The sequence below is a fragment of the Chenopodium quinoa genome, unplaced genomic scaffold (genome assembly GCF_001683475.1).
Source record: "Chenopodium quinoa cultivar QQ74 unplaced genomic scaffold, ASM168347v1, whole genome shotgun sequence".
In the NCBI taxonomy this organism is placed as follows: Eukaryota; Viridiplantae; Streptophyta; class Magnoliopsida; order Caryophyllales; family Amaranthaceae; genus Chenopodium; species Chenopodium quinoa.
Genome location: NW_018743575.1, coordinates 635387 through 661514, shown reverse-complemented (window position 1 = coordinate 661514; position 26128 = coordinate 635387). Strand labels below are relative to the sequence as shown.

At 36.7% G+C, this 26128-nt stretch overlaps 2 protein-coding genes across 2 annotated transcripts in view; both read right to left on the bottom strand.

Moving 5' to 3' along the window:
• Nucleotides 1-13536, bottom strand: part of LOC110682673 (basic leucine zipper 19-like) — a 36572-nt gene extending 23036 nt beyond the window's left edge. The window contains exon 1 of the mRNA XM_021859006.1: nt 12952-13536. The gene's annotated coding sequence lies outside the window, so the exon portion shown is untranslated. The remainder of the gene's footprint in view (nt 1-12951) is intronic.
• Nucleotides 13537-19742: 6206 nt separating this feature from the next.
• On the bottom strand, nt 19743-20330 carry LOC110682639 (basic leucine zipper 23-like). The gene has a single exon (XM_021858975.1). It carries the CDS (start codon nt 20328-20330, stop codon nt 19743-19745), a length of 588 nt encoding a protein of 195 aa, XP_021714667.1.
• Nucleotides 20331-26128: the final 5798 nt, after the last annotated feature.

Below are 26128 nucleotides of genomic sequence, written 5' to 3'. Positions count from 1 at the left end.
AAGGTGAAGGGACGCGACCCTTCCCCTTCTGCTTTTCCCTCTTCCATTCGAATTTGAAGGGGTTTCAAAAAAAAAAAAAATATACGGGGTTTCAAAAAAAAAAATATGTATATATATATATATATATATATATATATATATATATATATATATATATATATATATATATATATATATATATATATATATATATATATGCGTTAGCTTTCTTCTCAGGTGCCACATGGCACCCTGCCACGTCAGCACCTGAGAGGGGCAAATGTTTGGGGTAAAATTACCCCAGCCACGTGGCCCAATGGCCAAGCAACACATGGCACCTCGCCATTGGTCAGCCGGGATCCAATCCCCTGCTGACACGTGTCCTAGAAACCCTAAATGGGGAACCAAGTCTCCCCACTATAAATAGTGGGAGAATCCTCATTAATGGAGCAGGCATTCAATTCCAGGCAATTGCATTCAATACATTTATAAATACACTAACACCAAAACCGAGCAATCTTAATTGCGGAATTCTCCCATTACGCGAGAAGTAATTTCACTCTTTTACGCACTTTCTTCCTCCCGTACATAACTGACTTGATCGTCGGAGGCGGAACTCCACCCAACTGGAGTCTTCGTGGTTTTGCAGGTACAGGCGGTCGAAGGGCATTCTTGGAATTGTAACTCTCCCGCAGGACACTTCAGAAAACCCCGAAACACTTGGTGTACTTGACTCATGGTGGTTGATTGGCTTAAGGTTGACTCAAGGCTTGGTGTACTTAACTCATTTTGTGACTCAATGTGTTTAAATCGATTCGATGTGTTTTGACACATGTGTGCCGACTCAACTCGATGTGATATGACTTGACATGACTTAATGTAAGACGTGAAAATTTTCCGTCATTTTTGTGGAGGGTACCGACTTTCTCCCGAAAAGAAAAACGTGAAAAGGAAAAGAGGTAAAGTGTTGGTGAAAGATGAAGTCTTTGAAATTCCTCAAGATGAAAAGAATGAATCAGGCGATGGTGCATGTTGAATGAGCTTAATCAAGTGTATGCGTTGATGTTGTATCTCATGGTGCAAGGATTGTAACATCCTAGACTATCTCAATTGATGATGACTCGATAATGAAAGTATTTGGGTAACTTAGGTGCGGAGGCTAAGTACTTCATACCTTGTGATGCAATAATGATTATGATAATAAATGATCTAAGATGACAAGGCATGCGTCAGGGTTGTATCAAGATTTCATGACAAAGGGTTCCTAAGGTTCGGCTATGTATGTGTGATGTGTGTGAGAGTGACACTAAGGTTAAGCTGCAAAGGCTAAGGGTGTGGAAAAAATATATTTTGAGAAGAGCCAAATGATGGTGACTTTTAGGCTAGGTAGGCTAATGAAGTAAGGATCAAGCCCCCAAGTCTAGCTCTAAATGGATAGGGATGAGCATTGGAGATCCCTTAATGTGATCATGCATGAATGTGGATGAATGAATGCATTTTTATTACGGCCGCACCTCAATGTATGGTTGCCTACGTATCCGTACCGTTAGGAATCAAGCCGAACATAGCTCTAGCCAAACCTCGCACACGTGTGTGTATACCTCAAAAAGGTCTTTCAAGGGTTGTAACGGGGTTAGGCTAAAGGTTGAAGAAGAAAGGATAAAGGCTCCAGACACAAAATAACTCCCAAAGGTGTGTAACCTTGCATTTGAATCTTGGTATTTGTATGCTTGAGGTTTCTCACTTTTGAACTTACTTTTTGTTTTTGGATTTGAGATTTGTTTTTTTCTTTCTTTCTTTCTTCTTTTATTTTTTTATTTTTTTTTTATTTTTTCTAATTTTTTTATAAGTGTGGGCAATCCCGATCATGTGGTCTATCACTCACTTGGCATTGATGTTTCCCAGGCACGGTACCGAGCACTCGATAAGAGACGCAATCTGAGGCGTGTTTACATCAAAGACATTGGAACATTTGCCCTTTGGCACACTTTTATCGCTTTTTTGAACTTTCAAAATGTTAGAAATTTGGTAAAAATCACTAAAGATTTTGTATTTGTCTTTGAAAATTGCATAAGTTGCACACCATCCCATCGCAAGGTTAGGTTGATGTGGGTTGAAAAGTGAAAGGTCTATCGGTAAGCGAGGCTCAAAGTGTTTTATCAAGAAAGGATTGTATATTCGAAAGGGGTAAAGGTGATATGATGTTGCTACAAGGGTGCCTCAAATCATTGGTATACCTTATGCTTAATTTAGCATGGATTTTTTTTTTTTTGAAATGCAATGTAATAATCATATGCAAGGAAAGAAATACTCATTATTGAAATGGAAAAGGTAAAAACAAACCCATGAAGGAACATGATGGAGGGTGCCTATGCTAGACTCATTGAGGGAAAGGGGAAATCAAGAATAAGAAAAGAATCATGAAATCTTGTCGTTGAAGCCCGCCTTGTGTTTTGTGTTTTATCTTTGTCAATCACATGACTCGAACTCGATTCAACATGCATAGATGGGGAAAGATCATAGTATATGAGGGAATGATATGTTTGGGGGAAGCATGTAAGAGGAAAGTATTTGAATGTGGAAATTTTTTAAGAGAGAAAGTGTAATGTATAGAAAGTATGTGGGAAGGTATATGTGAATGTGGAAGGATATGGGAATTTTTGGGAATAAGATGAACACTCAACTCAAATGACGGAAAGAAGACTCATGCATGGACCTAAGACATGGTCTTGGTGAAAAGACATATACAAAGTGTGTTCTATGATTGGTGATTGAAAGTGATATGTACAAGACTCGTGTCATGACCATGTGACTAGACATGAGAACGATGTGAAAAGACGAAGGATTCAAGGTCCAGATAGCCGAAAGACTAAAAGATAGGCAAACTAACTTGATTAATTTTGTCCAATTTTAATGTTTGTGCTATTTACTATGTGAAAGCAGTCTATTGGCAAACGTTTGTCATAAATAAGATTAAACCACAATCATTGACAAAGAACACATGTTGAGGTTAGCACAATAATCACAAAAGACTAGGAAGATGGACTAAAATTCTACAAAAGTAAGGACTCATGGGAATAAATAAATAAAAATAAAATCTACAATCCTATTTTATACGAGTTGACACGGATTAGAGGACTAAGAAAAGTAGAAGATTTCCTAAGACTAGCTTGACACGAAAAGAAATAAAAAAAAAAAGGTTGGACACTAAAAAGAACTCCTAAACTTGACATGATGTAGTATTTCAGTCATAACTTTTGATTTGTGACTCTGATTGGGACAAAACCAACGCCAAATGAAAGATAAAACTCTGGGCTACAGATCCATAGTGGCACGACACGTAACTCTTTCTAGAACTCTGGCTATGATCAAAACAAAGTGACACTTGTACAGTATACGGGAATAAAAAAATCCGAGTTGACTCAAATAAAAAAAATAAAAATAAAAGAACTATGACTCGACTTAATAAAAAAGAAGAGAGTTAAATAAGAGAAACAAGTCCTTGGTTATTATGTTTAGACATATTTACAAGAAACAAGTCAACAAAGGGTTAGTTTAATCACAAACAAGCTATGCACAAGTAGTAAAGTAGTCACAACATGATGCAATGAGTTTGCAACCTAACCATTGCTCTAGTTCTCTAAAGGCAAGGATTATGGTGTCAAAGAGGGTCCATGGTTATGACTCCGGATGCATCATGCGGAAGCCTTACTTTTGGAAAGGTTGGCACGATGGATTGGACCCCGCAAGTTAGACTTGCTTCCATGGTTTGGTGAATTCACAATCTCGGATGCACCCATTGTTGCACGGAGTGTTCATTAGGGTGGATGGAGCGTGAATTCCCAGGGGATAAGACCATATGTAGAACACATATGGATTCAAAAAAGTCGGAAAAACTCAATCAGGAAGTAGAATCGGCAAGACAGTACTAGAATCGGTCAAAACAAGAAGACAGATTCCTGGCTTGATGTCGTAAGAACTCGGCACGAGAAGACAGGAGTTGTCGCACAACGACAACTCTATTGCGCCGCGATAAAGCTGTCGCATGGCGATAGACCCTGTCGTCTCACGACAGTTCTTGCACGCCGCGGCAGTTTTCTATGTTCTACGATTTTTTTTTTCTGATTTTCGTAGTATCTTTTCGATTCTAGTTGTGAAAGATATTTCCAGCTTTTCCTACGTGTGAAAATCCTATGTTTTTTACGCATTTCGGATGGTCTTTCCAATGCGGACCTTTTTTATGCTTATGCCACAATGTTAAACAAAATTACGCACATGAATATCTAGAATCTTTCAAGTCTCATCAACTCATTCTATAGTCAATTGCCAAAAAAAAATTTAGGAATAAAAATTAGAAATCCTCCCCAGTGGAGTTGCCAAAAAATTGTAGGGAATTTTTCAAATTCAACCTTTTGATGAGCCCCACTGTGATCATGCTTTTAGGCATGGTAGCGTCCAAAGAGAAGGAAGCTAGAGATAAAAGAGTCGCCAACAAGTTTTAGAAACTTGTAAACCATTCACGAGTGGGAAGGTTACACCCCATTCACGATCATGGAGATCGCTAACTCCATAGTGGTCTGGAACCATGACTGGATATTCGGGGATGATGGTACGAATCCAACCTACAAAAGATTGAACACGCCCTAAATCGGCCTCTACTTAATTCTTATGATATTCATGTGCGCTTTTCGATCAACATACATACACTAAATTAGCCCTAAACCTGTTTAATCTATGTTGGTTGATTATTAATGCACAAATAAATCTATTATTTGCGATCACTTGAATTAAAATCATATTAACCTAAATCAAATCAATAATTATCTTATTAGGCGTGATTTCAAGTACAAATTCCCTTTAAACCTGCTGAAAGGCGTGATCAAGCAATAACAATAAATCATGAATAATCAAGCAACATAATAATTAACACAACAATCACCATCAAAATATTATTATCAAAACATGATTAACAAGATCCTAGGCATGATATTAAACGGATTAATAACGAATCCTAGCATGTCACTAATAATAATAATAATAAAGATCAAAGCTTTAGCCATAACATGATACTAGAAATCATAAAAACATCCTAAACATGATACTAGGGATCAAAATCAATATCCTAACATGATACTAGGAATTAAAATAATATTGTAAGCATGATTTCTATATCAAAGGAATAATTAAGTAATCGAATTACTTAGTTTGATGCCTCGTATCTCTTTCTATCAAAACAATAAACATGTTAGTAAAATTCAAGATAATATATATCAAATAAATAAGAATTAAAATAATAATTGAAATATAGATTTGGGACCAAACCCTTAGAACTATCAACCTTTCACGTCGAGGTCGAAGGAAACGTCGAGGATGGCTAAGAGTATTCGTAGCTCGTTAAGGAGGTATGGTGTTTGGTTAGGTAAAAGTATCAAGGATGTGTTAGTATTTGTTTAGGCTAGGCTAAGAATATAAAGAATCAAGATAGAGAGAAAAAACATTAGAGAGGGTATTGATGATGATTGTTGGTGATCAAGCTTGTTGATGATTAAAAACACGGTGAAACAAAATCTACTTATTAGAAAAAAGGATCGAAGGATTAGAAGAGAATCAGAATTCGAATCGGAATAAAACAGGTTCCATAGCGGCGTGACAGGCTTATCGCAACGCAATGGTACTGTCGCTCAGCAATGGTTTTTGGAAGATTGTATCCGTATGGAATCCGACTTCTAATTAAATTGGGTTAATCGAATTTTCGTATGTATTCTAATTTTATCATAAGTAAAAATCATTAAAAAAAAAAAAAAAAACAAGTGTTTTATTCGGTGTAAAATTCTTAAGTCTTATCTTTTCAAACACAGGTTAAATTAGAACCTTCTAGAGGATTTTAGAAGCTAATAATAAATCCTAAGGGATTTAGGATCGAAAACTACCTTCTAGAGGATTTTAGAAATTTGTTATAAATCCTAATTGGTTTAGGAATGAGGTTAAGGTTAAGGGATTTAGGAATGAGGTTAAGGTTAATGGACCCTCCACATGATCATTGGGTCGTAGATAAGGCTCGATTTGGGCTCGGTTTAGTATTTTGCCCATAACTTCCTCGTTATAACTCAGATTTGGGCTTATAATATATCTTTGGAAAAATCTTTTCAATCCCCATCTAATTAAGTAATAATTGGACCATGATTATGGATCAAAATAGACTGGTTTGGACGATTTTATAAAGAGGACACGAAACGAATGATTTTGGGTTTAAGGACATGAAATAGATGACTTTTGGTTTAAAACATTAGGGAAAGGCTAGAAATGGTCAAGGCTAAAGGAAATTCGTGAGATTCTTCAACTCTTCACCTAACTCGATAATCAAAGACGTGAAAGGTACTCATCACTGGGTTTCGTTTTTGGGGAAACACAATCAGGTGTCTACATTGCTGCCGAGGGAGTGCGAGCGTGCAGATGCTTGTGGCTACGACGTGAGTGTATGCGAGGAGGGCTAGCAGGCTAGGCGGGTGACTACGTGCCACACAACTAGAAATGGACACTGCTAGGATGCCCACGGGAGCACCTAAAAGTGTTGCAGGGCTTGGGTGCAATAAGCACTTGTACCATGTTGCAAGGCTCGGAGCTGCTGGGCAGCTGTTATAGCTAGCAGTGGCGCGCGCCAAGGATGCCTTGGTGCGCATGCCACGTGCGTGCGGCCGACCTTACGCACCATGCTTTGTGCCTAGCCAATTCCCTAGGCCTTTTTTGCTCAAGGCTAGGCACTTGTTATCGGTTCTTGCAATTTTGTGTTTTTTTTAATTAAAACGAGGCTAAGCCTCGATTTTTCCAGCACTTGCTAAATTATTTTGCAAAATTTTTTGGTTAACCGGCTTAATTAATTTTAGTTAGATTAATTTTAATTAAGTTGGATGTGGAATGTAGTGGGAGCTTCATTAATCGTTTTGAGCTATTATTATTGCGTTAATTCACATAATCGGATAATTACTTTAATTAGGCGCATTAATCGGATTAACCACCTAAGTTAGTAACTAGTTTGCGCTGGTTTTGCATTGTTGCTTGATTTATTTTGTGAAATGCATGGGCCATTCACTTTAGAAGTGAATGGGTGATGGAATAGATATTCTAATGCAGGTTTTACAAAATGGCAATTAATGGGGCCCAACTAGGATAGTAAATACGGACTGCGTTCTGTTTTGTATTTTTGTAAATCTAAATACGGACTGCGTGCCGTTAAGTATTTTTGTACTTAAATTATTTAGATTAGTCTTAGCTTTTCTAGTAGTTGCATAATTGGTGGTGATGTCTCGAAGACGACGTTTCTAAAAAGACGAAGCCAAGAAGATGCAATGAAGGCCCTTGAAGATTTGAAGATTCAAGTATCAAGGGGTCATGCTAGTTGCCAAATGCATCTTTATTTATGCCTTATATATTTTCTTATACATATAATTGCGATATTAGATGCATGTTTAGGTTTTTGAATGTTGAATGATTAGTTAGTTCCGATCCCTTAAATCAACCATATAAAATTAAGTTAAAATTTATCATTCCAAAATGACACTTACCGAACTAATGAGAATAGTAATGGCTTATGCCAAAGTAAGGTATTACTACTTTCCTAGGGATGTAAGGTATACTAGGTATACGTGTTAGTTTTGGTTAAACCCAACGATATTAGTAAGGAGTCCTTAGATGTCGTGGCAATGGAGATAAACGTCAAGAAAGCACTAGATGCGACGTTTATCAAACCAAGAATAGCTTAGAGCTAGTAGCAATTTGATTGCTTACCTTAAAATATTAAGTGTTAAGACAAGCCAAAACATGCTTAATAACTTTTTGATTTTTGGGGTCTTGGAATCGTTTTATTCTCGCCTAAAAGGGACAAATTTAAATGTGTGGATAAAACGCTTAATAAGATTGAAAGTTTTCATGTCTACTTATGTATTCTCTCATAATTGACACCTCCCGGAACTCCATAATGGAATGGAGTATTCGAGAGGAGAAATCGAACTCTATTAGACATGGTTCGATCAATGGGTCTTAGTATTCTTTGTATCTCTTTTTCGGGATACGCACTTCTAACTGTATCACTAACACTGAACCGCGCTCCGTCAAAAGCTGCCGAAAAGACTCCATATGAATTATGGATGAAGAAACCTCCATGGTTGTCTTTTCTTAAGATTTGGGGTTGTGAAGCATATGTCAAAAGACTCATGTCTGACAAGCTTGCACCAAAATCTAACAAATGTTTCTTTGTGGGATATCTAAAAGAAATAAAGGACTATTACTTTACAACCAATCTAAGAACAAAGTATTTGTTGCTCGTGATGGTGTCTTTTTGGAAAAGGAGCATATTTCCAAAATGACAAGTGGGAGGAAAATCGAACTTGATGAAGTTCGAGAAGATGAGCAACAAAGTCAACCTGACAAAACTGATAATCAAAGTACTTTGGAAGCAGCTGTTGAAAATGGTCAGGGTCAAACAGAAAATGGTCAAAGTAAAATCGACAATGTTCAAAGTCAAAATGACAATGCAAATGCTTAATCTATTACCCTGCGTAGGTCGCAAAGGCCAAGATCTCAACCAGACAGATACCTCGGTGTTGTCTCAACCGAGAATCAAGACATCCTAGATATGGATGAAGATGAGCCACTGACATACAAACAAGCTATGACAAGCCCTGACTCTGCAAAATGGCAAGAAGCCAGTAAATTCGAGATAGACTCCATGTTTGAAAATCAAGTATAGGACTTGGTTGATTTGCCCGAAGGTTACACACCTATGGGTTGTAAATGGATTTTCAAGTTCAAAACCGACAAAGATGGAGTTGTATATGTATACAAAGCTAGACTGGTGGCAAAAGGTTACAAGCAAATTCACGGGGTTGATTATGATGAAACCTTTTCGCCAGTTGCCATGCTTAAGTCCGTCCGTATTATCCTAGCAATTGACACATATTATGATTATGAAATATGGCAAATGGATGTCAAAACCGCCTCTCTTAATGGGACTTTAGAAGAAACTGTGTTTATGACACAGCTGGAAGGTTATGTCGATCCAAACAATGCTGGGAAGGTATGCAAGCTTAAGAAGTACATTTTTGGATTAAAGCAGGCAAGCAGGAGTTGGAATCTGCCATTCGATGAAGCCATTAGCAAGTTTAGTTTTATCAAGAATCCAGATGAATCTTGTGTTCAAGGTCAGTGGGAGTGACATCGCATTTCTCGTCTTATATGTCGATGACATATTGCTCATTGGAAACAGCATTCCAATGCTGGAGTCTGTAAAGACTTGACTTGGAAAATGTTTTTCAATGAAGGACTTGGGAGAGGCACAATACATATTGGGGATCAAGATCTATAGGGATAGATCTAAGAGGATGATTGGATTGAGCCAAAGTACTTATATTGATAAGGTATTGGCACGATTCAATACGGTGGAAGCCAAGAGAGGCCACCTACCCATGTTTCATGGCATAACTCTCAACAACAAACAATGTACAAAGACACCTGATGAGCGAGAGAGAATGAGTCAGATTCCATATGCTTCACTTATTGGATCGATCATGTACGCCATGATATGTACAAGGCCGGATGTATCGTATGCCTTGAGCGCTATGAGCCCATACCAATCAGATCTAGGAGAGGCGCATTGGACTACGGCCAAGAATATCCTAAAGTACCTGAAAAGGAACAAGGATAAATTTCTTGTCTATGGTGGGAGTAAGGATTTGGTTGTTGAAGGTTATACCAACGCAATCTTCCAAACTAATAGAGACGACTTCAAGTCGCAATCAGGATACGTGTTCTATCTTAATGGAGGAGCGTTCAATTGGAAGAGTGTTAAGCAAAGCACGACTGCAGATTCTACAAATGAAGCCGAATATATACTTGGCAGCTTCAGAAGCAGCTAAGGAGGCAGTTTGGATTCGTAAGTTTGTTGTTGTACTTGGTGTTATACCCTATATAAAGGGACCAATAGACCTCTATTGTGATAATAGTGGGGCTATTTCTTAGGCCAGAGAGCCAAGGGAGCATCAAAAAGTCAAATATGTCATGAGGCGATTTCACATGATAAGGGAATAGAAGTCTGAGGTTCAAAATAAGAATTTGCAAGATTGGAACAGACGACGATGTAGCCGATCCACTCACTAAACCTTTACCTCAAGTGAAACACAACAAGCACATTGAGACAATGGGAATCAGGCATATTGGAGATTGGCTTTGATTTCCCTATTTATGTGTTTTAATTTGAGTTTTGGAGACTTTAATGTAAAACACTATGTTGAACCATTCAGTTATGGAGTAATTTAATTTTTCTGTAAATTATTATTCCATTTCTATTTAATTTTGGTTTATAATTAAATAATGACTCTATTCGATTTGAGGATATTCAAAATAGGGTATCAAGACAATGTCTTTGATAAAGAAACACCTATTAAGTGAACGTTGAATATTATATTGAAATTATCCCTAATCAAGGTCATTTGAAAGTTGGACGACTAATGACCACGTGAGATTAGTGTGTAGTATGATTTATAGCACCGTTTCTTATGCTACAAGGACAAGAATGTCATAAATCATTTGAATAGGTATTGGTTTGGCACTATACTGAATCAACCTATAAGAATCCTTTAAGAGGTTTAACAATCGTTATAAGTATATTACTCATTATGGCTATCGGAACCTCTTTCCTCACCCCTATGAGTATTGTAAGTTCTCTTGTTTGAGTACTAGTCCGTTTTGATGTTGTCAAACTTCTATCGTACAAGGGGATTATAAAGGCAACACTCAGGTGGCTAGGGCCTCTTAGTAAGGGAAGCTAACAATGCAAGACTGGGAATGTCCCCCTATTAATAGTAGGGAACATGTCTTTGTTGTTTACAAGGCCTCTCGAAGAGCGAGACTGTGAAAATGCATGGTCGTGCTCAGATGGATTTTAGAAATCATCTGCTTATTCACAGTCAAACTCGGAAATCGAGAAACACTTCAGGACGTAATAAGGATGACGAAGAATCTTACCTTATAATTCATGGAGAGGCATTAAGTGACATAGGAAACAGGCTATACACAATCAGCACACTTGTCTGAAAGGACAAGTGTGAGATTGAAAGGAATGGTGTCCTTCAAACAAGTGTATTATTCCGGTAGAGAGTTCGAAATTAATTTGGAAAGCTAATTATTAAGTGAGGTCAAGTGATCGAAATGTCTAGCTGGAGGCCGCTTCTGATCAGTGATATTAATGTATAATTAATATTACAGATTGCTCTAGACTTAATCCTTCGGGTCATACCCAATCGTGTAATCGAACCAAAGCGACGAATTAATCTGAAGGATTAAATGAGTTGATAAGATTTTACGAACTAAGACGTTGGATTCCGAGCTTAGAACGTCGAAGCCGAGCGTCGAACGTCGAGTCGAATTTAGGAATCGACGAGACGAGAAATAACCTCAAACAACAAGTCAATACATAGCCTTAGCCTTGCATTGGCCTAGCTAAATGAGGGCTAGGCTATATAGGGTTGCTAACCTGAACTCTAGCAAAGCCTCAAGCCTAGCAGCCTATGCGGGTGCTAGCTGGAGCTTGTTGGCCGAGCTCGCGTGCTAGCAGTGCTAGCAAGGCTAGCCTCACACTAATGCGCTGGGCCTCATTAGCTACTGCTAGTGCTAGCTAGCCCGAGCGGCTTGCCCAACAAGAGCAGCAACATCCCCGTATCGCACAGCAAGGCAGGCCAGCCAAGGCACCAAGCACCAGCACGGTAGCCTTGGTGGCCAAGGCAGCCTGCCTGCTGGCTGCATGATAGTGGGCCGGTTTGTTAGAAGGGTTTTGCTTGAGGAGCAAGGGAAGGTGATCCTTCCCTTTGTGGTCCTCACCTACTCTCTTGCTCTTTTTGTGCCACTTGTTTTTTGATGATTGTTTTTCCATTTTAATTTAATTTAGAGTTAATTTAATTCTTTCATTTGGCATTTTACCAACTATCCCACATTGAAAGATGATGGGAATTCTTGGGAACAATTTCCTATAAATACCAGTCATTGGGTATTGGGATTTTCAATTGAATTGGTGAAATCTAAGTGATCTCCAAAAGCAAGGAAACCTTAGTTCGTAAACTCAAAGTTATTTTTGGTCTATCTTTGTCTAAGCTACGGGGTAGGGGCCAGTTCCGGTTCGGTGAGCGAGGGTGTGAGCCGTCGGAGGTTTCTCACTTGCGAAGCTTGAAGCTTTCCAAGTTTGAGCTCGTTGAGTGAGCAAAGCACGCATCTAGGGTGAGTTTCTTTCTCTCTCTTCTCTTTATGTGTTTGTGTTTTGCCTATTTGCATGCTTTTGTTTATGTTGTAATTATTATGCATGCGATTCGATTATCGGGTTTTTTTCCATCGGTGTTGTACACCGCAAAACCTAACACCTCACGACCCTTCTACACTCAATCGAAGACCAAAAGACACAATCCTTTGTTCTTCTACAAACCACTACTAAAACACTACCCATAAACAACCTGCATTCTAAAGACTACAAATCTGCAAAGTTAAATAGGCTAAAACGCTTTTCTAAAATTCTAAGCCTATAGAGGATAAAACATCCCATCCTCAAAACCACAAATAGAATTAACTGCTGTGAATTAAACCAAAGGACAAGCACCTGCCAATTCCTAAAAGCAATACCCCAAATTAAACTACCTTTCTTAGCCCCTGTACCCACCAAGGAACAGACCAAGGAGCAAAACAATACGGCCCGAGACAATAGAAAATCCATATCATGGACAGCCAACAACAAATTCAAACAAAGGAACTCCAACTATTCGAAGCCTAATTACCAGACTTATTAAGGAAAATAAACTAAACAAATACAACATAAAACTTAGAGATTACTCGAACAAGGCAAAACAAAGAACTAACCAAGAGAACTAAGGCTAAACTAACTAAAACAAGGAAAAATAATACTGAGGGGAGCGAAAAAGCAAACAAAAAAACTACCTCACTAGCAGAAATACACCCGAAAAACTTTGATCAACCGTCAAGGCTAACGCAAGAAAGCCGCCTCACCTAAATAAAACTTCGATTAAGCGATAAAACCTTAACCTTAACTTCACCTTAATCGTCGGGAAACAATAAACGGAATTCCTTTCAACGGCGGCGTTAAGAATAGCCTTGGCTCCTTGTTTCGTTGGAGAAGAAGCTAAACCACTTGACGACAACAAAAACGAGATTAACCACCGATGAACTTGAAGAACAAACCAGCTATGGAAACTCCCTTGTTTCCTTTACCATAAAAAACCTAGAAAATAAAGCAAAATAAAGAAAACAAATTAAAGAAGTTCAAGACTCGCCGGCGATGGCTAAGAGAGGGGCGCCGGCGAGCAGGGGTTGAGAACAGTTGAACTAGTGGGAGGATAAGGTTGGGGTTTTCTAAAATGAGAAGTGGTGCAAAGCTGATGGTAATATAATATAGAATAAATAAAAAATTGAAATAATGTGATGATAGTTCAAAAAAAAATTTAGTCCTACACTAACTTTTATATGTGGCTAGCCAACATGGGGTTATTCATCTAGGGTTATAGTGGTTAATTAATTAGTATTGTAAGGGTTACTCTGTCAGTTTTGTAGGACCTAATTTGTTACGTTATTTCATAGTACTTAATGATAGGTTGTCGTACAACAGTCAAAGATAAATTCCTAACAAAACCAATTAACAATGTAGTAGGGTAAGTAGGGTCGAATCCACAGAGAGGTGACTATTGAACCTAACTTCTAAGGAATTGGAGAAACTAAATTATTTAACAAAATTCGGGAATAGAAAAGTAGTCTAATTTGTAATAAGAATAAAAATAATAAAAAGTTCTAGGGTTATGGTTCACCATGATTATAGTTCTAAATCTATCAAAATACCATTAACAATTAATTAATCAAGTATCTAGAACAATTGCTAAGCCTACAGTCGGGTATTAACACTCTCAATTCAACATTTGCAGTACGATCGTTAACATAATCAGAATTGTTAATTGTAGGCAAGCCTCTAAAAGTACGATCTTTCAATTCAAACTCTTACTAACAATAATTAATCAAACAATTGACCAGGTTTTAAGATTAACATTATAACACTATCAATTAGAGATATGAATAATCAAAATATCAGTAACATTAATTAAAATTCATTGTATAAATGTGGATTCTCAAACCCTAGAAATAAACTATTCAAGTAAAATAAAAAATTAAAACTAAATCTAACAAAGAAAGAATAATAAAAGTGAGAAATAAAATACCTTAACGAATTAATGTAACAAACTCAGGAGCAAACCATGAAAGAATCACGGAATTGTCCAAGAGAAACTATGGCTAGAGAGAAAACTAAAACGAACGTAAAACAATAATAAAAAGCATGAGGAGAATATAAAATTTCCTTAAGTCTTTATAATTCCTTAAATTCTAATCTAAAAATAATTAAAGAAAAGAAATAAGAAAATATAAATTACACAACTTATCAAACGATTGGACGATAGAAGATGACGTGGCACGAAGATGCTCGATGAAATCGAGGGCCAAGCAAAGGATGTGCTGCGATGCCCCTTGCTTGCTGCTGTTGAACGTGGGTCAATTGGAGTTATAGCTCCCTCGTCAAGTAAGCTATCGCAAACTGCTGGTGGGATTGCGGCCTATGCGAGCTAGCTCGCGAGCTCGCACTACAGGCACAACGTCAACTTCACGGGTTTATAACTTCTAATTCATAAGTTGTATATAGCCACGTGACCTACCTTTTGGAAACCTATTCAAATCTAGTTCCAACACAACTTGAATCACTTTAATCCGATATGTAGAACTCAAGTTATGATCAAAAGAGTGAATAAATGTCAGTTTTGCTACTTTGTAAAAAAACCATCGTTTCGTTTCTAATTCAAATTCATTCCCAAAAGGTGCATAGCGATTCTTAAGGATGCTACGTTCATTCCATATGCTTATAAATCTCAATCTAGGCTTCCACAAACACATATCCTTCATTCAACGACTTCGATTCATCTACTTTTCATCCTTTCATTGTTTCATTCGTCTAAAACCACTCCGAAAGCGTCCAAATAATTATAGAAACTACATGAAACATTAAGAAAACATAAACGAAATATAATAGAGAATAAAACAAATGCATTTTCTACCTAAAAGGCAACAAAAGACCTAAAAAGCAACTATATTTTTTTTGGTGTTTAGAGAGCCACAAGGACGGGTGATGAGAATTGATCCCAATATTATCTCTTGGAAGCGGGAGGGGAACCCTAACAACTTGAGCTACCCTTCACTCTCTCGAAAAAGCAACAATAAAACTAGCATAAAAACGTGCCTATAAATCCTATATAAATGTGATTCATCACTTAATAAGTATAATAAGGGGTTAGTCTATCAGTGTAATAAGGGTTACACTGTTCATGTATCTAGATTGCTCAATTTTTTTTACCAACGATCATACGACGATGCAACCAGCCACACAAAAAGCGCAATGCGATGTTAATCCTATTATCATCTATTATTCTTCTTTGATTAAAATATTAATATGTACTCCCTCCATCCTTTTATTAAAGACCTGTATTCCTTTTTTGGCAAATTAAAATTAAAGACCTGTTTCTATTTTAAGCTTGTACTATTTGAGAATATCTCCATTTTTTGATGAGTTGTCATCACTTTTTTGTACTAATAATGACCTTTTTCATCAGTTTCCAACACTTTCTCTGATCTCTCTCTCTTCAATTATTCCCAACCATTTTTTTTTTCTCTCTATCTCTCTCTAACCCCACATGCACTTATGTACTTCCACTAACTTTCTTAATTTCCGTGAAAAAACTCAAATAGGTCTTTAATAAAGATACGGAGGGAGTACATTATTATTTATGGCATGTAGTATTTAATATTTTATTGCTAGATAAAACTACTCCGTAATATTAATAGTATAATATAATTCTTATTATAATTAGACTAGGTCAAACCAAATCTGAGTATTGTAAACAAGCAAGACTAGATCGTATTAGTTATATAAGCTTATTGATATATATCTTTAATTTCGTATTTGTAAAGCTATAAAATTATATGTTTCAAAAAATACATGTTGAGATGAATCTAACAAAATCTCACTTTATAGTGCTTTTTTTTTCTTATACATTGATGTACAAAAAGGTCAAAATTTAGTTAAATTGGTCAATCTGACTAAATTAACTAGATGTCTAGATCAGATCAGAAAAATTTAAACTACACCAGACTTGACCAATATTTAAAAATTCAGTTATATATTATTTACCTTGGGACCTGATTCGAGGCTATATACAGGGGCGGACCTATTCATGTGTACAATGGTGCACGTGACTTACTAGTAAAAAAAAATAATAATAAAAAAAGTTGTTGTTCAGTTTTTCTTTCTTAAAAAAAATTCAAAGAGATCGGTTATTATATGCTGCTATTGCATTTTCAAGAGCTTTGCGGTGCGTTTTTTTTTTTTTTTTTTTTTTTTTTAAAATAACCGATTATTATATGCTGCTATTGCATTTTCAAGAGCTTTGCGCTGCGCTTTTTTTTAATAATAACAACCGCTTTGCGCTAGAATTGCATTTTCATGAGTTTTGCGCTGCTTTCTTTTATAATTAAAGAGACCGGTTATATTTAGTAGCCAGTCTCTTAAGTTATCTCACTCTTTTTTTCTTTATAATTTTGCTTCTATTTATATCCTATATGTGTGTAACCAATATTAATATTTTCCCCCAAAGCTTATCAATTAAGTAAAAAATCATAAAGTTAATAGTACCATTTGTTTGTAACATGTTATTGTAGTACTTTCGACTTGTAAAATTGAAATTTTAAATCCTGTATTATGGATTTTTGAGTCCTTTTTTTGGATTGAAATCAATTTGATGAAATATATTTTTTTTATACGTAGTATAATTTTTGGATTGAAATTAATTATGAACAAGACCTGGAAAAAATATTTGTTTTTCACTAGTGATTAATAATGAATGGTGATTAACCATCTCAAAAATGCTAGATCCGCCATTGGCTGCATAACCGTAACACTATTAGCTTCTACACTTTTTCTGAATACTAGGTAGAAAGGGAAAAAAGAAGAAGGAAAAATTGCCCGGAATAATCCCACCTTTGGAGCGTCCGCTAAAAATAATTCTACCATTGGGTTATTTTTAAATAATCCGGCCTTTATAATCAATCGGCTCAAAATGGTCCCAACCGGTCATGTAACTTGTTATAACAAATTACCAGACACGTGGCGGCCTGTGATTGGTCAAAAAAATTAAAAATAAAATAAAATAAATTTTTTAAAAAAGTTAAATTTTTTATTAAAAGAAAAAATTAAAAATAAAATTAATATTCAAAAAACCACCCACCGCCCAAGCCACCGTCATCCCCGCCACGCGGCTCCGGCCAGCAAGCCCCCAATCCCAGCGCCGGCTACGGCACGTGACTGACCCCCCTCTCCCTCCCCTGAACCACTAATCCCCTCCCTCCCCCACGAAAACAAAAACACCAGCAACCTTAAAACCACCCCCCCCCCAACCCTTGAAAATTCTTTTCACATCCCGATCTCAGCCCCTTTCTCGTCCCATTTCCCTTTTTCAGCCACGCCGACCTTCCCTGTCCCCCAATCCGACCGGGCCGTCCTCCTTCGATCTCGATTAAGGTCGCGCCGATCTCATAAACTCATTTTGTTTGGTCGGTTTTCAATTTTTCAAAGGGGGTTTTGGGGTTGGGTTGTCTGGGGTGGGATCCCGGTTGGTGCGGTGGTTTCGGGTCTGGGTCGGGTGGTGATTCAGGGGTCTGGGTTTGAGTGGTGGTGGGGGATGGTGGTGGCTGAAACTTAGGTGGTGGTGGATTTTTTTTTTTATTCTATTTTACTTTTTTTTGTTAATTTTTTTTTAATTTTAGACAAATCAAGTTGTGACTCGTGTAAATTAAACTTAATAAAAGAAATTACCTCTTCAACCAGTTACGAGTCACTCGGGATCTTTTTGAGCGGATTGAGTATAAAAATCAGATTATTTAAAAATAACACAAAGGTGGGATTATTTTGGACGGAAGTCCCAAAAGTGAGATTATTTCAGGCTATTTTTCCAAAGAAGAATAAAGCAATATGCAATGTAAAATGTAGAGCTCCCCCAAATTTGTAAACCCATGCATTGTACAAGTAGTAAGACCAGTATACATAATAATTGTCATTAATCTCTGCAAGTAGAATAAATTATTTTACTCCTTTTATATATATATAAACATTCGTACGTACATGGTCTCCTATTCATATAACTTTGGCCAAAAATAAGTTCAGTTTGATATGAGTAATATTTTTTATAAAAAAAAAATTTGAAAATTAATTCTAAGACACATCTAGCAATATCCCAAATGATATGGTTTTGATCATTATGATACTGTATTTATATATTCCGAGTTTTTGTTTTTACAAGTAGTTTATAACTTAAAATTGTTTAATCTCTTAAGAAATTAGAATATTTCCGACCCATTCTCCATGATTTGCTTTAAATTTTCATTGTTGATTTTAAATATCTACACGAGTAGTGTACATGTACTGGTCTCCATATGGTAATTACATTGTTGGTCGTTGTGTAGTTGTTGGTTCCTCTTAGGGAATTATTATGAATAGGGTTTATAAAAAAATTTATCTTCTGCCCTTTAATTCATTCGTTGGTAAAGAATCGTGTGTGTAGGATTACAAAGATGTCAAGTTTTCAAATACGATCAAAAGAATCAGATGAAATTCCTCCTCTTGCCTACAAAGAATTGTTAGACCATATCTCCGAAAAAGTTTTATATTCTAGTACTGTATGCGAGGGATGTACTAATAATGTGCAAGAACTATTAAACGATCATGGCTTCAATGAAGAAAACTTTTGTTTGATTTGTTTCTATATATTTGGTAATTTTAGATTTCATTTGTAAATGTCGTATGACTTTTTATTAATAAATTGACTATTCACAAATTCTTATATGTGGCTAGCCACATGGCCTGGTGTGACCACTTCACATAAACACATATAAGACAATTCACAAATTCTTATATGTGGCTAGCCACACAGTGTGCCACTTCATAGTAAGGCATTTAATTAAGTAATAGGGGGTTACGGTGATAAATAAATGAGGTTACCTTGACCTATGTGGGTTACTTAAATGAAAAAAAAGGGTTAATCTCTTACATAAGTGGAATCATTCTTTCAAATTCTAAAACAAAAAAATAGGGGTTACTCAAATGAACAAATGAGGTTACTTATTTCTAAATTAGTTGATATTACTCATGTAATGAATTGGAGTTACTTTAATGGACAAAATGAGGTTACTCTTATGAATAAATAGGGTTACTCATATATATTAATAAGGATTATTCTTATAAATCAATGTGGTCACATCATGTGGCTAGCCACATACAAGACTTACTCTTGATTATTTCAATAAAAAAAAATATAGTCAAAGATTTTAAAAATGAACAAGATTCAATTAAAATAAAATAAAAAATTAAAAAAAAAAAATCAAACAATAAACAATATTGTTTTGCTATTTTTATAATAATCCAAGTAGGATTACTAACAACAAATTAAAATTACATGACAAATAACTTTTGGTCCTTGCATTTCCAATTCAACAATTCAAAGTTAGTACATTCAATTCACCTCAAGAGTTTGAAATGTCTTTTGGTTTAAATGCTAAACTAAAATTTGAATTAAGCTTCTTCAATGCAATTCACTACCATTAAGACCATGACCATATATATCATCGAATTAATTTGATTTCTCATTACTTCCACCAATGCCATAAGACCCGTCGTATGTCAACCTTTGATCATAATCATAACAACTTGTGTAGGGTTGTCCACCATACCGAAAAGAGCTAGTCTCCCCTTCGATTCTCCCTCTTATATCGACGAGCAAACACTTAAGCCACGTAATCTCTGCTTGCAATGCACCTTCGCCTTCTAGTCTCTTAAGTAACTCTTGATTTGATTCTTGTAACATTTGAATCTCTTCCTCTAGTAAGGCTTCTTTCGCTTTAACTTTTTCACGGTATCTTCGAACAGCTTCTTTGTTATCTTCTCGACCTCTCCTCTTCCTTTTTTTGCTTTTATGTATGTTGATTGGAGTAGAATCGTCGTTATCAGTACTACTTTTTCCGCTCAAGTTACACGTACTTGTATCAACTTCTTTGAACAAATCTTGTAAAATATTGTCCAATTTGATGTTGTGATCCTCACCTACGTTTGTATTGGGGAGGTTTGTACCATCTAATAGAGTCACTAGGTCTCTATTGCAACTCTCATTGTTGTAGTTGAAACTGATATGATTGTCGTAATAGTTGTTATTACAATCCATTAAGTTTGAAAATAACCTAAAGAAAACAAAAAGTAACGAATCATTATAATATACTGATAGAAATAAATCTGTTTTAAGATTAAAACTTTTTGGTCCACATGTTTAATATATGGATTATGAAACAAAGTTTGAGTAAAATTGGATGGAACAATTATAAGTCGAATTGTCCAATAACACAAACTCTAAGTAGGGCAATGCACAACACCACTTATAAGGTGAGAAGTAATTTAGCAATGTAACTCGGCTGTTGGAATTCCATCTGACATGCTAAATCATCATGATTATTATTGAGGAATGTAGTTATAGAATAAAAATAAATAAATAAATAAACAGTTGTTAGAAGCACGATCAAATATTGTTGTTGACCTCTTTCCTTTATTAATTGTTGTTACAACATGGAGGACACATTACTGAAGATGCCAGCTTCAGGGACTACGACTCTCATCTGTTAAATTAGATTATTGTGTTCACTTTAAACAAATAAAAAAATTAATAAATAAATAAATAAATTAAAATCATTGGGATCTATAGCTAGGGTTATTTTAATTTATTTTTCCGTATGGGAAGGGACACAAGTGAGGGATAATTCAGTTTCATGAATGCCAAAATGGTAATATTTGATCAATTTGGGGTTGGGATTTTGTTATCCTCCCCTCCTCTACATTCAAGGGACGGTAGAGGTTCAGGATGCATTTTTCTTAACTTAAAAAAATATCTGAGTTTTTTGAATATTTCTTTTTTTTTTTTTTTTGGTTAATACATTTTAACTTTTAGAAACTATTTACATACTTTATTTTGACTTTAGGATCGTATCGTAATAAATTTGTCTCACTTTATTACAATTAGGGAGGGGGGAATTGAAACTTGAAAGGGCTAGTTTTCAATGGTGGGGGAGTAGAGGGGTGGGAGTAAAGCTGGGCACGGGCCGGGCGCAAGCATCACGGGTATAGCACGGCCTGGCCCACCCTTTGGCCCGATTAGGCACGGCCAGGTTGTTAGTCGGGTGGTGGTGTTGGAAGTGAAGGTAATTGGTAGGGATTGGAGGAAAGTAAATTTAATATTATACAATCAAATTAATTTTTGTTCACCAATTAGGTGTTGTTACATGACAAGAAACTAGTTATAATCCATAAAATATCTACTGGGATTGAAAACAACGATTCCACCCCCTCCCCCTCTAAAATTTTAATTAGTAAAAATTAATTGATGATTGGAATTAATAAAAGCTAATCAGCCAAAGTTAAGATTATCTGATTTTTTCAAACTAAAATATGAATCAAATAAAGAAAGTCAAAAATATCACTATAACGTGTAAATTGATTCAAATTTTACTAAATGGAGGAGTATGATAAATCAAGGAATACTGCTTTATTATGAAAAAAAATGTTTGATTTGACTAATAAGTGAATACAAGTTTATTTTTGTACTTTCACATTTTGCAATTCACTCAAAATCGGTACCTGTATAGGACTACATGACCACCCAATTCTAAGTAACAAAGATGGAAATTAAGATTGAGAAAATCGGTACCTTATAGGACTACATGACCACCCGAGTCCAAGTCACAAATGTTACGCATAGTTGTCATGATGTTGATATGTAAAATTTGCCAAAAATTTATTGATATGCTCAAAATCTTTTATGACAATTTGTTGTACTTTCTCCGTTTTAAATTAGTTAATTTGTTTTTTTTATTACAATTATCAATATTTGAGTTCAACCGTTAATATCTCTAATTAATAAAAATTATGCAAAGTTGATAATGTAAAAATACACATATTAAAAGAAATAACAAGCTCAAGACTATGTTTTTGTTATCTATAAGTCATAAAAATAGTCAAAGAAGTGATTGTAAGTAGTTCAAAAGTTCACTCCGACGCACCAAGATATTGACCCATTTATAAATAGCAAATTTTCTTATTTCCTACTTTTAGATAGATTAGGGCACGACCTTGCAAGAAGACGTTCCTAATTTACCCCTGTATCTTACTTTCAAAAAAAAAAAAAAAAAAAAAAAAAGGGGAGCTCAAAAGTAAAAAGGCATAATTAAATTTAAGCCGGGAATATTATTTACATCATTGAAAAAGTATTAAAGGTTAAATTAAAATCTCTCTTACTTTAATTTTTTATGTTATGGCGAGACTTGAAATTTCATGTAAGGCTTTTGGGGATGCATTCTCTTTTTAGAATGCAATTTATTCACCTTAAATTTCCTAAACTTATCTCACTTGAGCAATATCGTAACTTATCAACTTATTAGATTCAAATAAGATATAATCGTATTAAAACTAATTGGACTTGTTTGAAAGTTATTGATTAAAAGTTGTTTGGGATGATTTTGAAACCTTTTCAGGATCATCATTTAAATTATTTATCAATAATAAAATAATTACTATTTTTTTTTTATTAAAGTGAAATCATCACTTTTAACTATAACGTATTATTTGTTAAGACAACTACAACATATATATAAACAATTATAAATTAATAAGCTAGTAGTAAATTAATTATACCAAAACTCCTAATACGTATCTTTTGACTTATGTAAAATTATTATTGAACCTTATTAGAAAAACTTATTAGACCCGATTATAATTTGTTTTTAATCTTATTGAACCATAACGGAAATTAATGAAATTTATTGAAATTGCTTTGAACTTATCTAAAAACTTTTCTTAACAATTTTTTTTTATTTTTTTATTTTATTTTATTTTTTATTTTTATTTATTTATTTTTTTGTTAGGGTGACTAGAATGCGCCATGTTTTGGGATTTTTTATGTGTTCTGCGGGAGAGTTACGTCACCAAGACTGGGTCCTCGCTGGTTGTACCTGTAAACAAACAGAAGCTCCGGTTGTGCAGAGGTTCGCCTCCAACGATCAAGTTAGTAAGAGTCGAAGGAGAGTATAAAGTGCGGAAAATAAAAGTAGATCTTCTCGAATTCCAGGATCAGGTGTTTTCTCTGTTGTAAGAGAATTAATTGTAATAATGAATGAATGTGTCCCCAATTTGGGGTAAATCTCCCTATTTATAGAGTCATGGGAATCAGTGCTCCCCTTTTCTAGGTCTTCAACCTAGGTAAATGGGCTGCGCCGTTTTTACAGCGTTCTAGGGAATTGGGCCTTTTAAAGCCGCCTTTTTCCCTGATGATTGAGAATGCCATGTGTCAGGTGGTGATTGGTCCACTCTGGACCTTTCCTGGGGTGACATGTGTCCCCTTCTGATTGGGCCACGTGGCCTGGGTATTTTTACCTAAATCATTTGCCCCTCAGAGGGGTGACGTGGCTACCACGTGGCGCTTGTGACACTTGTCACTCTGGCATTGGTGAACAGATTTTAACTGTTCCCCTTTTGGGGAAATTACAGGGATGCCCCTGAATTTATCCTTCTATAAATAGGCATTTACCCCTCCCTCGTTTTTGTCATTTTTTCAAAGTCTACAGAGAGAAAGTCAACAATTCTAGAGAGAGAAACTCTAATAACTGCCTGTACTTCCTTCTACAAATTTGGCTTACTTTCCCCGCTTGTTACAGCCGGTCAGCGCTTGAAACCTCATCACCTCAAAAAAATGTATTTGAGGTAACCGTCTCTCTCTCTCTCATCCTTTTACCGGTTGTGCATATTGTTTTGAAATAAATGGATTCACCATCAACACACACGACACAGCCTAGGACAGAATTCAGCCGGTCTCCAGGTACGGCTAAGTCTAGGACTGGGGGTGCCGCCTCTGGGTGTATGGAGCACCCTTGTTCTTTGCCAAATCCGGCCGTCTTTGTGTCTGTGCAGGACACTATGGCTTAGACGAAGCAGACGACACCTGATCCGGATTATAGAGAGGAAGACATTGTAGAAGTATCGTCTGACGAAGTTAGACCGATTGAGGTAGAATTGAATTCTCCACCTGCTGCCCCTAGCACTCCAAATGATAGTATCTTAGCATAGTCTGAGTCTGGAGACGGTGAAGAGGCCAGCTCTAGGCCTAACTCTGAGGAGAGAAATAGTGGGGAGTCCGCCTCTAGGTCGGACTCTGAAGAGGGCAGCAGCAACTCATTAGAACCGATGGTGAATAATGAGGAGGAGGAGCGCCGCCTCTAGAGTAATAAGACGAGTCCATTTTAAATTCATATTTCAGCCAGGGATAGGGCAAACATGCAGGCAGGCCTTGAAAATTTCAAGAAGAAACGACCCCTTGGGGGGAACCGTGCCATCCGGGTGCCGCCTGAATTGGGCATCATAGCATGGGAAGATGGCCAACGAAACACCAATGACTACTTTGGCTGTTATGAGGCGGCATTCTTAGCCGGCCTCCGCTTCCCCTTCCATGACGCAATAATGGCTATTCTTCGAGGATATGGCTTAGGCGTGTGGCAGTTGACCCAAACTCCTGGGTCAACATTCTGGGCTACATTGCCGCCTGCGGGATGCAGAACCTCCATCCCGGCTGGGAGGCTTTTTCCAAAATGCATTATTTGAGCCGTAACCCAGGCTGCTCGCAGGCGTGGTACACACTGACCACTTACCCGGAATACCTTATGACCTTAGACAAACCGTCTAAGTGGTCTGATTGGAGGAACAAGTTCTATCTTGTTTCTTCCCCTAAACGGCGAGAAAATCCTGAATATCATCGTTACAATAAGAAGCCGGAGCTGCTGGGCAAGAAGTGTGCTATGCCCCATATCCCAGACGACTAGGACAAAATAATAGAGCCGGATTTCTTTGGGGTAACCACCATGCCCCTATCAACCGACAAACAAATTATTGGGGCCAAAAATTGGGTACTAAAGCATGAGTGGCTGAAGGATGAGTGCTTCTTGTCCGCCTGCGGTCTCAATACCATGTTTGACAAACGTATGTCAAAACCATCCGGCATTTTAATGCCGTCTTTATTGCTTCAACACTTAAGTTTTCTTATTATTGGTGATCTAATATACGGATTTTATTGTAGAGGACGCTAGAGGCATGCTTCTAGAACAGAAGACGCCTGCCCGCTCAGCTGCCCAAATAAGGAGGGACATTGTTAAGAAAAAACGAGCCTAGCAGGCGGCTTCCCAGAAGGATCAGGTATATCTCGTCCGTCATGATCATTCTTCTTTCATACATATATGCCGACTATGCCTGACAATTTGTTTTCTTCATCCAGGATGGAGACAAGGAGCCTCCTAGATCATTTATAAAGCTGATGAAACGAAAGTCTGAGGATGAGGCCAAAAGTTCAGCCAAGTCCAGGAAGGTTTCATCCTAGACGGTTCCTGATCTTTTGCTTGGGAAGGGTCGTCTGACCAACGGGGGGAAGACCACAAAAAACTTTGGTCTTGGGATAACCTTGGTAAGTCGATCGCCACTAAGGCGCTGAAGGGTGGCGAGCCACCCAAAGCTGCAAGCAGTTTTGCAGCGGTTGTAGGCAATCTAAGCCTTCAGCCATTACACCAAGGTACGGATGACCTCTTTGATACTTCTTTTCATCTTCCTTGGCCCATGCGGGTCAAGTCACACTCTTAACAGCAGTCAGAAGGTTTTTCAGGCAGTCGGCAATCTATTGGTGTCGCCTATGTTGCTTACTCACCAAATCTACCTTATACTGCAAATCTATCCCCCCGATGGCCGGATGTGCAACAGTTCTCCAAGACCATTGTAAGGTCCACATCCAAGGAGGACAAGGAGGTCATCCCCGGGGTGCACACGTTCAATGTTGAACGCATCCTTGCCTTGCTGTCTGAGGTATCTTAACTTAACTCAAACCCTTAGATATTCTACTTAGTAAAATATCGACTGGGTGTCTAACATGCCGTTTGTATAATA

Excerpts from the sequence above, each read along its gene's own strand:
- LOC110682639 (XM_021858975.1), bottom strand. The coding sequence starts at position 20,330 with ATGGATTGTAATAACAACTATTACGACAATCATATCAGTTTCAACTAC.